Below are 17,698 nucleotides of genomic sequence, written 5' to 3'. Positions count from 1 at the left end.
ATTTAAAATAAATATGAATGACTCAAAATTTAAAAGTAACAGATGATTAAAAAATTTGAAGATTTCAATTTTCTAGAAATTTTAACAGATACACTGTATACACTATGTAGTAATATTGTACACCTGCATACAGTAGTGACTAAAAGTAGAGTTACCCTTGACATACGTTTTAAAAATGCAACCTCTATTTTGTTTACCACCTATTACGTAGTCGTATTTATATTTTATTGTATACTAGCTGACCCGGCCACGCGTTGTTGTGGCTCAAAATGTATATATTATAAATGTATAACATTTCCCCCGTGGGGTAAATTTCAAAAAATCCCTTCTTAGTGTACAGTACTGTACATTCTCTTGACATACCCTATTAAAACGCAATCAAAAACGTGTCTAAAATAGTATAATAAAAGCAGAGTTCTTCACAGTAAGCCTTAATCCCGTCCATCTCCCCCAGTAGGGGGAATTTCGACATGTATATTACATAAAAACATGTGCGTATTCGAATGCAACGTTGTGTCAAAATTTCAAAGGAATCGGTAGGAACAAACAAACGTTATATTTTATTTATATAGATAGATAGAAAATGATCTGCTTTAGTCCATTCTCACAGAAAAGCATAATGCCTCACAGAAAAGCAAACTTAAGTCGTCGGAAGTTAGCGCCATCTGTTGGACATGAAAGCCTTAATCCATATATAAATATATTTTTGAAAGGGAGGAAATGGTGGTCTTCACATATGCCACAAACCTTCGCGGGAGTGTATTAAACAACTTCCCGAAGTTTCATGGCAATCGGATAAATGGTGTGGTAATGCATGAAGGACAAACACACACACAAGCAGACATACATTCGTTTTTATATATATAGATTAAATATTAATTTTTTCACAAAGTAAAACTTTGCTTTTGTTCTTCCATCATTTTCACCATCAGCAGTCCATCAAAATTTACAAAGATACGGAGATGACCTTCCTTTTGAGGCTACTGCCTCTGCAATAAAATATTTTACCGAAATGTATTATGACAGTGGCAAGAGCACCAGAGGACGCTTTACCATATTTTGCATATTTTATTGCGGAGGCAATAGCCTCAAGAAAGATTGTGCTGATGGTGAAAAATGATGGAAGAAGAACAAAAGCAAAGGTTTACTTTGTAAAAATTTATATTTTATTATATAATAAATGTAAATAATTGTCAGCCATGTTTTTTTACTATTTTACGTAATTAATATTGTGATAGTTGACTCTTTTCTTGTGCTCTTTTTCAAAATACTCAATTAACTCAGATTTTACAAAAGTAAAAACAAAGTTTTTATATTTTACACTGTGACAAAAATAAAGCTACCAAAGGAAGTATGCAGATTTGTCCAGTATTTTTGGACAAAATATTAGTATTTTGTGGTATAACCAGAGCTTCTGATCACTGCATCACATCTATGTTCCATTGAATCAACTAAGTTGTCTGGAGGAATACAATTATCAAATGATATCAAACAAAGAATGGTAGATATGCATTTTCGGTAAAGGTCTTTTTTTCTTCAATTGGCAAAATCTTTAATGTGCATAAAACTGTTGTCGCAAAAGTGGTGAAGTGTTTTCAAATATATGGGACCATTGTTCCAAAAAGTCAGGTAGACCACAAAAGACAACCCCACAGTTGGATCATTTGATCAGGTGTATGAGTGCAGCCAACCCTTGTTTGACTGCTTCACATATTAAACATGAAGTGGGTAACCCAGATATAAGCTTAAGGACTGTACGAAGATGTTTGACTAATTTTGGATTACGTGGGAGATGACCAGCAAAGAAACCACTCATCTCTGCAAAAAACAAAAAGTTCAGATTAAAGTTTGCATATGAACAAATCACTTTGACCAAACAAAAATGGTCCAAGGTGTTTTGGAGTGATGAATCTAAATTCAATGTCTTCTCTAGTGATGGTATACGATATGTCAGATGACCAGTGAACATGAGATATGACCCAAAATACATAGTTCTTATAATAAAGCATGGTGGTGGCTGTATAATGGCATGGGGATGGTCCATTTCATAGAATTAATGGAATAATGGATCAAACCGTTTATCAGGACATATTGCAGAATCAAATGCTTCCTCATGCATGTTGTTCAATGCCAAAGAAATGGATCTTCCAACAGGACAATGACCCAAAACACACAGCAAATTTGGTAAAGCAATGGTTTTAACAGAAAAGGGTGAATCTTATGACATGGCCATCCCAATTGCCAGACCTAAACCTCCATAGAGAATTTTTGGAATGAAGTTAAGCACTGTATAACCAGTGTACATATTTGAATCTGGATGAATTGTGATCTACCATTCAAAAAGCATAGTATGAGACTCCCAAATCACTGCTTGACAACTTAGTTGATTCAATGGAATGTAATGTGATGCAGTGATCAGAAGCTCTGGTTATTCCACAAAATACTAATATTTTGTCCTAAAAATACTGGACAAATCTGAATAGAGTAGAGCATCAATTATCTGAACACTGATTGACTGAAAGCGTTCCAGTCGGACTGTGTCAGGATGTGTGTCGTGCTGAATCGAACATTTTTGATATTAAAAAAAATTATACTTGAAAAATATAAAAACAGATTAATTTCTAAATATATTTATTTTGTTTGTACAAAATAAAGAAATAATTTTTAACAATACAATAGCCACAATTATTATAAAAATTTTCATTAGGCTTAACATTGACAAAAATTCAACGTGAAATGACATGCAACGGAGAAAAATTTCAACATGGGATATACTAATATACTATATTAATAATGTATTTTTTCGTACATAATTGGTTATCCAAAAATCGATTTTACAAACAACCCCAGTCCCCAATTGATTTGGATAATTGATGCTCTACTGGACTTCCAATGGTAGTTCTACTTTTGTCACAGTGTAAAATATAAAAACAGATTTTATTTTAAATCTGATTTACAATAGTAAAAATGAAGAGTTATTTGAGTATTTTGACTCTAATATTGTGATAGTTTTTTTGTGCTCTTTTCAACTATGTACTAGGTGGTGAACAAAATAGAGGTTGCATTTTTAAAACGTATGTCAAGGGTAGCTTTGGCCACTACTGTATAAGCTTTTTTAATTTTCTATTTATATAAATGTTTTATGTTTAAAAAAGAAATCAAACAAAACATTAAAAGCAAGAATTACAGTGTCTATACTATTTTTTTTTAAATCAAGAGTCTGAAATTTGAACTTCAAGAAATCCACATGATCTGAGGATCTAGGCTTTTTAAAACTCCTGTGAATTTCATGCATATTTAAAAGAAGTTTCATATGTTCTTTGCTTGTGAGATTGTTTCTTAAATCTTGCAAGCAAAAAATCTGTAAAAATTCTAAGTGTTCCATCTACAAGATAATGCATCACAAAGCCATCAAAATGAAAGAATAATTTCTTTTAGTGTTGTTTTAGTAAAATGCTTCTTTAATGAATGATTTCCATAAATTTGTACTGTAATATACTGTAGTGATTTGTTTATTTTCTTTTTCTTCATTTCTCTTCAAACTTGAATATTAAAATTATCAGAGCATCTAGAAATTTTGGACTGCCCCAAATAAATTCTCACATTATGACTTGTTAATTATAATTCATTTTTTTTATTTAATGCGTAAGAGTTATATAAGATTAATACTAAATTATTAAATACAAATTTACAAAAAACATAGAACAACACATCAGACTTATTATATACTCATAGCAAATTTAATTCTTTCCAAATTAATATAATTAAATTTGCTGTTTGAATATAATAGTTAACTAGAACCAATGAATCAGGCCTATTTTTTGTAAATTGGTAATATAGCCAAGAAGCTTTTTTAATATATTAAAAACAAAAATTGTCAATTGATATAGATGAAGGTATTTTCTAATTAGTTTTTCAGGGCTATTTTGTATTGTAAATGAGTTATATTTACTTGTCTTAATTAAGTGTATTGGAAAACAAATAATTTATTTTTAAATAAAGATCTGATAGAATTACACATAATCTTAAGATATCTTTTCACATAGCTAACCAAATACTAATTAAACTCAGCCAAACAATTAGTGGCACTATATATTTATTTAATGCAGTTTTGTTTCTGAGTAATCTGCATTCTTACTTTCAAGTTTCTGAAACCAAAAGTAAAAACGTGTGCTTTTGATTTAAGTTTTATTAACTACATAATTATTTAGTCAAAATTTAATAATAGGGCCTGAAGAAAATTTTCAATGCTATCTTATCATTAGTATATTTATGACTTAAAAGGCATTAATTGAAATTCCATTCATAGGTTCTTCAGAGAAGTTATATAATTCAGTACATACACAAATTCTTTCATTGCCTGATGATTATACATTATTTCCTGCACATGATTATAATGGTGAGTTGTAAAATAATTGATTAACTTTCTATATAAATTGTTCTTAAATTCAAATTATTAATTCATTTTATTGTACGTATGATATTAGGTTTAACGTCAACTACAGTTAAAGAAGAAAAACAGTGGAATCCTCGAATGAACAAAAACAAAGAAGAATTTGTTGAATTAATGAAAAACTTGAATCTTGCATATCCAAAAATGATTGGTAAGATTATTTGCATTTATCAAAACAACAGATTTTTAACATGTTTAATTATCTCTACAATTGTTACTGAGTAAAGTCCATACCAGATCTTGACTTTAGAAATTAAGAAAATTTCAATGAACAATAAAAATGTTCACATCATGACGAAAAGTTCTACAATTGACAGTCTCTTCTCACAACAGATTCTTCCCTGTAGGCTACTGTTGGAGCCAGAGCTTTATCTTCTTCTTCAGAACGTATTCTTAATTTCTGTTGAAATTCAGATTATGAGCTCAGTAGAATATATTAACAATTCACCCATCAAGTTAATGTGATATTTATCTATAATTTTGCAACAATAATTTAATTCTTATACAGTTAATGAACACTCCCATATAGCTGTAAAAATGTCCATTAACTAATGGTGTCTGTACTACTAGTTAATGGACATTTTTCTATCCTCAGTCCCTTCAAATAGCATCTACTGTTCACAGGTAAATACAATAGATGTCCTATCATAACCAACCTTACAAAAATACAATGTACTGCGTTCAAAATATTTCAAACAAAAAATCAGTTCAAATACTCTTTCAGATGACGAATTTTGTCTGTAGGTGTTGAAAATAGGAGCAGGGGAGGACAGGTTGTAAAAAGCCAAACTGTTAAGAAGACTAATATGTATGATGATAAGTGGTAATCAGCAGCTTAACCAGATTCAAATTATTAAACTTCGGTGTTGTTGTTGGAATTATGCTTATTGAACCAAGAAGCCATAACCCTTTCCTTAGTTATCCATTCATCAAGAACTGTAGTACAATAGTAATGAAAAGAAACTTAAAATGGCTGGCAAATCATCCTTGTAATATGACCTTTAATTAATTAAACTTTCACCACATAAATGCTGTTGTCATAACCATTTTAAGGTGTGGAAGATGTTCTGTATTCTTGCATTTGTGACGGCTTAGATTTAATCTAAGCCATCATAAATGAGGCCATTTGACCAATTGCTACAAAACTTAGAAGTATGTGAAGGTAACTGCCAACTTAAATAATATCACCCACTTTTGCTGGCACAAGAAGTAGTCAATCTGATTACGATATTCTTCATTGGGAGAAGTCCATGTATACAATTGCTATCTTGGCAGTTTAAACCACATATTCATCACGGTGATCTGCTGTTCTTGGAAGAACTGAATCAGTCATTCACCTGACTTGTTTCGTTCTCAAAGACCAAATTTTCCTACAATGCATGATCCTTCCATTTCACCTACTTTTACACCGAAATCTCTAATGACATAGACAACATCTTTTCTTGGTGTCTGATGCAGTGTTTCTTGTAGTTCATTGTAGAAAGCCTCAGTTACTTCTTCTGAATCAGCAGTGGGTGCATAAACCTGCAGGATTGTAAAATTGCGAGGTTTCCCTTTGATACGGATTGCTATAATTCTGTCGTCAATTGTTTGAAAGCTTTCTATGGTGCGACTGATCTTGTGCAGAATGAAACCTACTCTTCTTTGCCAGATGGTATCATTTCCAGAGTAGTAGATGATGTAATCATTGGAATTAAAGAATCTGCTTTCAGTCCAGTGAACTTCACCAATGCCTAGATCTATCTTCAACCAATTCATTTCATTTTTGATGATGATCAACTTTCCTACGTGTAACCTGTTCATGTTCCAAGTTCCAATTTTAAGCACTTTAGTACAGCGCAGGGTTCTCTTTTCACTACGAGCTACATCACCAGTCAGGTGTCCATTAGGATTCAGCCTGATTGCATCATCAATGCTCCTGCTACTAATAACAACTCGTTGCTCGATTGGTACCTTCTGGCCAAAGGATTTCACAAGTCAGTATCATATTTGAAACTGTATTTGTAAATTGATCCATAGGGTATATTGGCAAAATACTGGAGTAGGTTGCCAAGTCTTTCTCTGGGTATCTAAATAATTTGCTACTTATGTTAAAACGGTTTTGAACTCGAACCTTCTGAAATCACTCTTGCAATACATAATACAAAATACACACACTATATCATTGTTGACACATATTGTGACAGGTAGCATATAGCATTTGCCAGTGTGGAATGAAAAGTATTTAATTTTCTACGTCTAACAACTTGGGTTTTTTTGTTTCTGAAAGGTACTTTCTTAATTCTAATAAGTGCCCTCCACTAGCCGAGTGGATAAAACCTTTGAACACTGATAGTTGTGGGTTTGGGCATTGCCAACAGGCTTCTTCATTAGTAACACCTAAATAGCGACTGGCTTCACATAAGTCTTTCTAGGATGTGTTGCCGTAACCAAATAAACCAAAGTAATTCTAATAATTTTTCTATAAATGCAATATTTATGAGAACATACATACTTCCCACATTAACACTTTATTATCAATCTGTTGCAAAAATATAATTTATACACACAATTAAATAAATAATTTTATAAGTCACTTAGGAACTTTGATCGCATGCTATCACAACTTATCCAACATGGATCACTTTTCAAATATTGACAGTAGACCAGTATAAATTAGTCATTGAGCATCTTTTCTTCTGGGAGGAGGTTAACAACAACTTTTTGTTGATTTACTTTGACCCATTCTGCAACAATCCCTTGTTTCTATCAGACCAGTGATATGGTGGCATTCAAATAGGAAAATTACATAATACAAGGTTATCCGTGAGCACAAAATAAGGTGGTTTTCGAGGGTACCAAGTTTAAATACTTGGTCCATTTTTTTGCAAAATTTGATTGGTTGGCAGATTACCATTCGACGTTTGGCTGTAAATGGTAGTTTCTTAGAGGTTACCTTAGGAATTGAAAATACAAAACATTAGGAAAAAAGTACCATATCTGAAAAAATTTGTCTACTTGACCATTGAAAGTGTGCCATTTTGTACCATGCGAGTATTGCAAATAAACACGACAATGATATTAAAATAAACCATAGAGTTTGGTTATTTTAGCTGTTTATTATATATTATATAGCCTTACATAAGATTGTAGTTATATAAATCAACTACTATAAGGGTTTGTCAAACTGAGTGATGAATAAAGAATTTAAATGTGTTAGTTTTATCACACAGAATGACCAATCTATAATTTAATAGAAGGATTAGAATAATGAAATAATTGATTTTTGTTGTTATTTTTGCCCAGGCAATGCTGGGCTTATCTGCTAGCTTTTAATAAATCATAATTTTTTAGACATTTTTCAGTAGATATTTAGTTGATAACTACAAAGCAGACAAATCACTATATTGACTTGTATTTTTGCATTTAATATGTAAGCAACTAATAAATTTCCCACGCCTTTGAACTCTTAACATGTACCACACAGTTTTGAAAATTGCAAGAGCCATGCTGAAAATATTCCCACATTCTCTCCACTTCGGCCTCAGAAGTCAGAGGTCCGCCAGACAAATTTACCCTTACAAAAACAGCCTGTTTGCCGGAATTGATTATACCACATTCAACTAGAATTCTTTGCCAGTACAAGGAACATTCAAAAAGTAAGTTGCAAATTTGGGGGAAAATGAAATATCGACCATGTATGGGCCACACGCAATGTTGTCAGGTGATTTCGTAAAGAACATTCAAAAAAGTAAGCTATAAAGCTTACTTTTTTGAATGTTCTTTACACATTGCACATTCAACACTGACCTATGAACTGAAACTGCTTTTTCCTCTCCACTGCCAGGTGGCAGGCAGACAATCCTGAAGTTTGACTACTGGTAATATTGTATTCCTGATGGAATGTTATTTTGAAATGTGCTGTATGATTGCATGATTTGTTCAGAAAATTTCAAACTTTGTTTAAGCACCATAATTCAGTTTTGAGTGTTGTAGGAAGATACACCCCTTTCCTACAATTCATTTTACTGTGGTTTTTGTAGATTGCACAGGTAATTTTCTCAAATTTAAGTTATAATCTAAGAAAAATTATATAAGGAAGTAAGGGAACATACCATAAATGCACTAGTAAAGCAGAGAAATTTGTGCAAATGTTAACCACAAGAGGAAGATGTCATGTTTTGCAATTAATTGCCTAGATTTCCATGAAACTATTTACTGATACATATAGGTGTACTGTAAATAAAAAACAGTCCACAATATTTATTTGACAAGTATGCTTTTTTTGAACTTGAATTGTTCCTTGGCATGACATTTGTCGTTTTAGATAAAATTCTGTAACCAAAGAACCATCATTTGTAACTTAGTTCTTCTGGTAGGAATTTTGAAATCAAATTTGTTACAGTAAAACCAAAAATTTTCTTTTTCAGACGTAGCAGTTCCGGCCAATATGATATGCGGAATACAAGAAGTGGGTGAAAAGAAATCATGAAAAGGATCCTCCTCAAGAGTTAGTCTTCCTATTTTCTAAATAATTAATTTGTGATAAACCATTTCTAAGATATTCATTCCAACTACAGTCTTTGCAGAAACACTAATGTTGAGTGTTTATTTTTTAAAAAAATCTTGTCAAATTCTGAGATCAAATCTTCAAATAAAAACATCACGCAATGATTTTTTTTACTCCAAAATATAGAAAAAGTGTCTGGTTCAGAGATGCAATACTCTAGTAAATTGAGTTTTGTTTTATACTCCATATACAGGGATCTTACCCATTTTGTAACCACTTTATAATTCCAATTGAAACATTTTTTTTGGTTTTATCAACAAAAGTAAATTTACTGTGAATATATTCTGTTTGAGTGAACTAACATGCTATTTATATTGATTTTTTAAAATAATCTTTAATATGTTGTCATTATAAAAATGGCATTTTTTACTTCACACCTCAACACATACTTTGAAGTGGCATTCTCCCTTAATGGAAATTGCACTGCCAAAGCTTGTTTGTCATTAGAGTCAAGCATTATTTGAGAAAATTCAAAGGAAATGGTAACATGGCAGGCAATCATAGTGGCACTAGTTATGTTTGATTTACTCTGTTGATCACTGTTTGTTTATTTAATAAATACAAGACTAAGGGAATATATAACAGTTCAACCTCGTCCAAATTTATCGTGCTTCCGTTTCTGTGGGCAGAAGAAATTTTCCTAATAACTCGCCACCAGAGAACCTCTGGCAGTGCCAGTGGAAAAATTTCTGGGCATAATAATGCATATTTGGGCACATGATTACTACTGTATTTCTTGTGAAGCCAGCTGACAATGCGGGCGCACCTCAAGAAAATGTGTCAAGGAGGTTTGTGGCTCACCGTGCCCGAAGTCCAGTAGGCGAAAGTTTCAAAATTAAATTCTTCCACGTGTCCTGAAAGATTCAGTCAAATAGGGGGAACTTTCCTTGCGATTACCACGATTATTATATATCCAATCAACAGAAAATCAAAATAAATCACTCACGACCCAAATGAATAATAATAATTCTAGTTCCTAAGTGGGCAATTATTTTGACTGTTTAACCAAGAATTTTTTAACCCCAGAAAAATCTTTAATTTTTTTACAAATTTTCCTGTACTAAAAAGCTATTGTAGGTTATCCACTCAAAATCCAAATAGTTAAAATTAGACCACTGATTAAAAATTAATTCTCAAATCTTAAATTTGATAAATCCAGCCCAAACAGCAAATGAAAACTGCTTTGCTTCCATTAGATCAAATCTATTAAGTTTGAAACACCAGAAGCTCAATTGCTTAATCAACCAATACAGTGAACTTGTGTTAATATAAAAAGCTAATGGTTCACGTTGTTTGCAAAAACACTGCGATAAAACAAATATTTCAAGGGTAAGTAAATTATCAGTTTTTGTGATTCAACAATCACAAATAGCAGAGTCCACTCAGAGTGCGCTCGTCTTCTGAATAAACAGTTGACATTACGCGCAATGCAAACGCATGAATTCTGGCTTTAATTTTAATGTCGCAAAGAAAATTTAGAAAGTAATTTGTAAAGAATATTAATCGCATAAAATTACTCACCTTTATAGTTTGTTTGTACGTTCTTACCAGTCTGAGTTTCAGAACGTTAAGATTTCCCATGTTAGAAACCCTGGCACGTAAGTTGACGACTACGCCATGGTTATTAAATTTGTGGGTGCGACACACGAGACATAAGTAAAATCAAAATCTACAAAATTAAACCAGCATACATTTATTCCAATATGTTTAATAGAAATGAGCATGTGAAGAACATTACTCACTATGTTCGCATCTCTTTAACATGAATATACGTTCCGAAAATTATGCCTCGTAAAATCCGTCGGAATAATTGGCAAAATATCTATATCGTAAATCTATGCTGAGATCACTCTTTCGGTAAGCGAGCCTATCTTGGCGATTCTGAAAAGGCAGCGTGTCCAAATATGAAAGTATGGTATTTTTTCACAACGAATCAACTCTCTTTTTTTTCTTTTTAGAGATCAAAAATATATATAGTGGATAAAGTGCTAATCTTATAAATTTATAAAAAATCTACATTTTGTCGAATATAGTCTGCGTAGTATACGGTTTGATTACGGCTTTGGGCTGACCGACCGCGACGTCGACCCCGTGCCTCTCGGAGTTTATCAACAACGTAACAAAACAATTCTAAGAAGAAAATAATGACGAACGGTCTCTCTCTCGCTATGTTAACGATAAAACACAAACCGACTCCCGTGCGTACTAGGATTTATGCGTTAGTCCCGTAGCTTTTTCCTCGAATTTCGAGGATCGATTAAAAGGTGCGACAACGTTTCAGTCTGCACTCCTCGATCGGAGGTGGTCCCAAGGAGAACTTGCATTTAAGTTTCTTTTAAAGATTCTTAACATTATAAATCGATCGTCTAGAAAGTTCAAATGCTCTATTAACTCTCGGAGATTTGAATATGTAAAAATTATTCTATAGAATAACAGGATGTAACAACCGAGTCTGTACATATGTACAACGTCAGAGACATCAGGAGTCCGATTTTCCGTCGATCGACTGGGAGGACGCTCCCAGAGCCGTGACTTCGACGGTCGAAAATGGCACTATGGTGTTTTGAATTTTCTCCAGCTTCTTCTGTTCGCTCTCCATCACCAGTCTGTTCAGTTCCGCTGCGTCGTATCCCAACAGACTCTTCAAGTCGCAAACAAATTTATATACAAATCTTTTCCCATGAACCTGTCAATGAATTTTTATTAATAATTGATATTCACGAAGTTAGGGTCAAGCAGAAAACGTTTCAAATTGTAAAGAAATTTGAGCGAGACACGCACCTTGGCAATCATGTCTCCGTCGTAATAATACCTCAACGCTCTGCTCAGCTTTTCATAGTTCATGGTAGGTTTATTCTTCCGTTGACCCCAGAGATGGGCCACCATTTCGGGATTGTTCAGTTTGAATTCGCCGTCATCTCCGACCCACTGAATGTACTCGCGCTGATCCTTGTCCGTCAACAACTCGAGCAGGAACTGCCAAAGTTGGATTTGACCATTGTTTCCTTTATTATAAAAAAAATTTATTAGTCACAAGTTTTAATTTTTTAAAAGAAAGTTTTAAATATGGGGGGGTGTTCAAAAAGTTCTCAGAAAATGAAAAATAATTGAATTTTGCAACCTGTTTTATTTAAACACTGGTATAAATCTACTCTGATTCTAGCCATTGCACTACAAAATGTTTCATTTGGCATTTGCTGGCAGTCAGTGTCTCTTTTCCCCATTCCCAAATTTTAAAGAAGACCTTCATCTGATAGAGCTACAGAGGACTACAGAGGGTGTGGTAAAATCTCCCATCAGTATTGGGACTATTATCTTGGTAGATTTTGCAGAATGCATTTCATATTTAACAGAATTCACGTTTGCAGATGCAAGGTAATTTCAGACTGATATAACATCACGTACGAGTATTGTACAGCACTGTTGCAAACATCTGATAAAACAAATCTCAACAAGTTTATGCTAGCATCAATTAATCATAAATATCCACATAGCATTCTGTTTATGAATAATAAATCACTTTCTGGGAACTCTTCAACACCCTTCATATACATCTTTTTAAAAAGTCAAAATCACTCAAGTCAACTTGCTTCATATAAAACTTCCTAATCAATAAAAAAAACCTTTTTGGATATATAATAGTGCACAGTCAAAATTTCTGATTGCATAATTTTTAGGAATTTATCAATGACTTATTTTATTTGATGATCATTTTTAAGTCATGGCAACTAATTTTTAAATCTCAAAAATTAAAAATCTACATTAGAAAATTTTTGATACAGGTTTGAAACTGATACACGCAATAGTAATAACACAATGATGTCATCCAGCAACATCTCACCAGAACTGCCAGGATTTGAGTCCGAGAATATTGTGCAGTTTGAAGCGGCAAAGCTAATTTAAAGTTGCCGTTAAAGGTGGGTTTTGTGCAAAATGGCGTTACGAGGAACTAGTATAAGGCAAAGGCAATAATGTTCTCCCGCATTAAATGGTTTAACGGTGGCAAAAGTACCTTTAAAGTGGAATATGTTGAACGGCAGGGTGGGTGGGCATTCATTGACAAAAAATAATTTCTGATTTGTAGTCACTGTGCCGTGCCTTGCCTAGAGTATGATAGTTATGGAGCCATGTTAATTTAACAGCAAAGACTAATCTTACTGTCTACTTTGAAAGAGTGTGGTGAACCAAAATCTCCCACGTATTTTTGGAGAAAAACTATTGTTGCCACAAGAAGATTGTCCCGGATATCAAACAAGCGATTGAAGGCCTAAGTTACATGAATAAGGAATTTTACTGACTGAAAATGGTGTTAAGATAACGAACAGTCTCCATCCGCAACCCACTCTACGTTTCTTCTGAGGCAATTAGGAAATAGAAAGTTTCAAACTTAAAACAGAAAACATACATCACAAATAAAAATAAAACTCACCCGTACGATTACCGGGACAACCTTCGTACGCCACTCTAGGAGCACCTATCTTAGGAGATCGAAGTCTGTTCTTCATGTTGATTCCCTTGGAGATCGCAAATCCCTGGTTAAAAGGCTGAACGAAGGTGGGCTGTTGAATCACGGCTAAAAGTAAAAGTAAGAAACTTTAATTCTCTAATTATTTCTCAAAATGCAGCACTTCATAAACTTATCATTCTGTAAAATTTAGAAATAAACAGACCTGGAAGTTAATATTTCTAAAAAATTCCTAAAATATTAATAAGAGTTATATGTTCTACTCTCATTATAAAAGCCTAGAATTACTTTGAATTTGTTAATACTATAATCAACTAATTAAATCTAATATTTTTTCCAGTACTAAACAGCCTAATTTCAATGTATGTATAATATTTTTGAACAAAACAAAAATTCAAACAGTATGTATGAAATAAAGTGACTGGCAAATAAATTTTGCAAGGCACAAGTATATGCATCATGCAATGAATCTAAGTTGTAAATGATTGCAAACATTTGCAGGTAAAAGATAAAAGTGATTGATCATAAAAATAATAATTGAGTGCCACTGTATACATATTATTAGCATTACTTTAAATGATGGACCTTCTTAATATTGTTGATTATACTGAACCTCTCCTTTACAAATCTTTGTAGTATTATAGAGAGAGTAGCATACTGTCAAGTTAAGTTAATGGTGTATTTATACAAGACCTTCAAAATAAGCACCCGCCGCTATACACGTCTACTGTCAGTCTTGTCCGTTTTGCAGTATCTCCTCAAATGCAATTGTTGCAAGTGTCTTTTTGCCCCGTTGTGGCATTCTTTGGTGCAAAAGGCCCAGTGCATTATGAGTCTGTTTTGTGGTAGACTGGTTAACGAGGTGTCCTATATTGGTACTCTCGATCTCCTCTGACAAAGTAAGACAAAAATGACTTAGTCTCCAGCAAGCAAAAAGTCACATTCTCTGTCACGACACCACGACTCTGTTTCGTAGCGAATATCTGGCAAAACACCAAATACCCATACTTCTGAGATCTCGGTACTCGCTGGATCTTCCTTTCACGTTTCTCAAAGTAAAAGTTCTGCATATTTGAATCTGCAACTCTGCAGTAGAAGCAAAGATACTATGATGACCAAACCAAAGAAGTAATCCAGAATGGGTGCATGCAGCAGGACTGTTAACAGGTGGTACAAATGTTGGCAGCAGATGTTTATTCTAAATATGGTCTTCTTTAAATACATGCACTAATTAATGCAATAAAAGCTTGGCAAGTCTTTTGCAGTTTGACTTGTATTTTGAAAAATTACAATACTGATGCTTCAACAAGCTATTATCTTCTACACAATCAAATTGGAACAAATATCTTGCTTTTTCAGAGAACACCAAATGAAGATCTTCTGATTGACAGAATTGTCAAAAGAGCAACATTAAGATGGGGAAATTAAATAAAAATTAAAGGTAATTTGTGTCTGAATCAAAGAAAGAAATTATGAAGAAAAATGCTTCCAAAATTCTTGAACATATGACGTATTATACAGAGGTTGCGATACACATTGTTATTAAATCCAAAGGGTCAAAGGGTCTTCACAGAACAACTTTTGGCTAAACTCTTGCATATGCTATCTGTATTAGCCATACTGGTGGAAATCCTTTCCTTCCTTTTTGAAGCTGAAATTGCTTCTAATTTAATTAATTTTGCAATTCAACATTAAGTGAAGTAGAAGACAACGAAAAACACGCAATTTTCCATTTTGTTTTTACTCGGGTGAGAACTCCCAGCCACATACGTAAATAATTGCCAATTTTTTCCTTTTGCTCATTTATGGTCATGGCAAATACCTGACCACAATAATTAATTATTTTGAAACACCAAGAACCTTCGATGCGACCATCACAAATTATTTCACAAAAAGAATGTGGCCATTTCCAATCACTCACTAAAGGAAACTAGCTATCCTTAAACAACCTCACAGCCTATCATAGAATAATTGTTTTGTTTTGTGTTTTAACCAATTAAAAATGCTCATGAACTACATCAAATTAAGTTTAAAACAAGATGACAATTATGGAGGTTACGGGGAATCAATCGTGCAAAAAAGCATTTGATGGATTTTAATTTATCTCGTGGCACGTTGCTCTCGGCGTGCCACAGTATACCGAATCAAGAACCACCAACCTAACTTAATAAAGGAGGCAAAGACAATCTGATCTTCGCTGTATTCAAAGATTCTAAAGTCCAAATAGCACAACTGACAACTTTTACTTATTGTGAAGGTCTTTTGGATTTGAGTCTCTCTCTTAAAATTTTATAAATTACTTAAGATTAAGTAATTTATTAATGTTGGCAAAAATAGTGGCTTAACCTTTGGTACAGATTACATAATTTAATCAGTTAAAAATTAGCCCGTTTTCTCAAGCTCTAATTAAACTAAGATTTCTTGTTTGCTTATACGGGGTGTTTGAAAAGTCTCGCAGTGGGGATTGTAGGTTTTAGGCCATACTTGTACATCAGGTGGCACTGTGTCGACTCCACTATTTCACAGCCATACATACGTGGTCTACTGTGTTTTTGCATGCACGATACCTCGGTTTGGCGTGTCTGCGTTAGTTGCACGGAAAGATGTGAACTGTCGACGAGTGTACATTTCTTGGCCGAGGACAACACAAACAACTTTTAACGTAATTATGTGAGTGAATTATTGATTTCCATTTAAGCGCATCCTAAAATACTCACCGTAGAGACATTTCAAATACTCTATAGATCATGGCAGATTGGTTTTTTAAACACATCTTTTGCATAGCCAAGAGATGATTATAATTGTGTTTTGGTTAGCTTACACAACAAGCAATTGTATAATCATTTCTATTTCATTCCTTATTACTTATTGCCAAATCAAGAGCAATAGAAAACAGAACAGGAAAATACACTTCCCCATAAAAGGAAACATCAAATCACAACTTCTCATTGATGTAAATTATTTGTAAATTTTATAAAGACAGACAGTTTTTAAATGATAGTTAATTTCCACTCATAATATTATAGATTGATGGCAGTTCTCACTAGTAAAAATGGACATTCACAAACATTAATTTCTATTAAAGACTATTTTGACAATCTATGTTAATATGAAATTTATTAGTTTATTATATAAAGCTTTTTACAAGATGAATTTATATCTGATATATATATATATATATATATATATATATAATTAGTGATATTTAGCTATGTAATTTTTAGGATGCCTGATAATTTTCTCAAAGCAACTGGCTAAACATTGTACTATAAATTTTAAACAATAAACTTATCCCTTAAAAAAATTACAGAAATAAACTTTGGAACTTATTTTCAACAGAGAAAAACTATTCAAGAAAGAAACGTAATGGGCTATGGTTTTAACTTATTTTTGTTAAATTAACAACTTTTGGCGCACACATTCTTATAGTAAGCTCGTTTGGCATTTATGTTTCTGCCAGTCTATACCATTTAGGACTGTCAGGTATGCCAGCAAAATTTTTCCCTTTTTTGATCCCCCATCACAACCATGCATTGGGAATCAAGGTACCACCCTCTCGCGTTGTTGTCATGCCAGAAATTAAAATCATTCGCAAATACATACAAATTATTTTCAGATAAGGGAGAAGAATAAACAACAGATACAATCTTATATCAAAGACCTTCCCTTCTCACCCCGTCGTCAGTGACCATCCAATAAAAATGTATTCCCTTAACAGCCGATATAATACTCTAATGGTTCCATATTGAAGTATTTTTTGTGATGTCTATAATGGCTTTTGTTGCTACAGCTTCCATTTTGCTACTTAGAAGTCGAAGATATGCAGATTCTTATAAGTTTATGGAAAGTCTGCAAGGGCAAAAATGAGAGTGAGGAGAGCGATAAAGCTCCATTATGCCTTTCTAGGCCGAAATTTGCCGACCAAAAATGACCGACAAAAGCAACGGCTACTAGAGCCATTAAAGACATCATAAAAAATGACTTCCAAGACTGCTTTGACAATTGTACATATGGACATTAGGAGTGTTTATTTTTAAGATGTCTGTGATAACTTTTACTATTAACTTGATGACTGTAATATTAAAAGTTCCTTTTATTTTTGACTCTACCACATACAATTAAGAGTCAATCTTTCATCTAATTCTTGGAATGGAATATCCAAAAATCGTAGATATAATAGTTTACCAAATTCAGACAAATTACTAGAAGACAATTTCAGAATACATTCTAA

At 33.1% G+C, this 17,698-nt stretch overlaps 2 protein-coding genes across 7 annotated transcripts in view; one reads left to right on the top strand and one right to left on the bottom strand.

The window, feature by feature from the left end:
• Window positions 1–17,698, top strand: part of LOC136989519 (persulfide dioxygenase ETHE1, mitochondrial) — a 29,621-nt gene that overhangs the window by 9,883 nt on the left and 2,040 nt on the right. Inside the window, exons 5-7 of one of the 2 annotated variants that reach the window (XM_067287717.1) lie at window positions 4,310–4,399; window positions 4,488–4,604; window positions 8,863–8,942. In XM_067287717.1, coding sequence (XP_067143818.1) covers window positions 4,310–4,399; window positions 4,488–4,604; window positions 8,863–8,924 — 269 coding nt within the window. In that variant the 3' untranslated portion in view covers window positions 8,925–8,942. Of the gene's footprint in view, window positions 1–4,309; window positions 4,400–4,487; window positions 4,605–8,862; window positions 9,124–17,698 lie in introns of those variants that run through there. The other variant, XM_067287716.1, reaches the window with a different exon arrangement.
• The window catches only part of Ets97D (DNA-binding protein Ets97D), a 52,224-nt gene continuing 45,205 nt past the window's right edge, over window positions 10,680–17,698 (bottom strand). For all 5 annotated transcript variants that reach the window (XM_067287713.1, XM_067287709.1, XM_067287711.1 and 2 more), the window contains 3 exons: window positions 13,432–13,575; window positions 11,784–12,007; window positions 10,680–11,688 (listed from right to left, as the gene is read on the bottom strand). In XM_067287713.1, coding sequence (XP_067143814.1) covers window positions 11,482–11,688; window positions 11,784–12,007; window positions 13,432–13,575 — 575 coding nt within the window. In that variant the 3' untranslated portion in view covers window positions 10,680–11,481. The remainder of the gene's footprint in view (window positions 11,689–11,783; window positions 12,008–13,431; window positions 13,576–17,698) is intronic.

This window comes from Centruroides vittatus, unplaced genomic scaffold (genome assembly GCF_030686945.1).
Source record: "Centruroides vittatus isolate TY-2023 unplaced genomic scaffold, ASM3068694v2 scaffold_576, whole genome shotgun sequence".
Classification (NCBI taxonomy): Eukaryota; Metazoa; Arthropoda; class Arachnida; order Scorpiones; family Buthidae; genus Centruroides; species Centruroides vittatus.
This window is presented reverse-complemented; position numbering and strand designations above follow the sequence as displayed.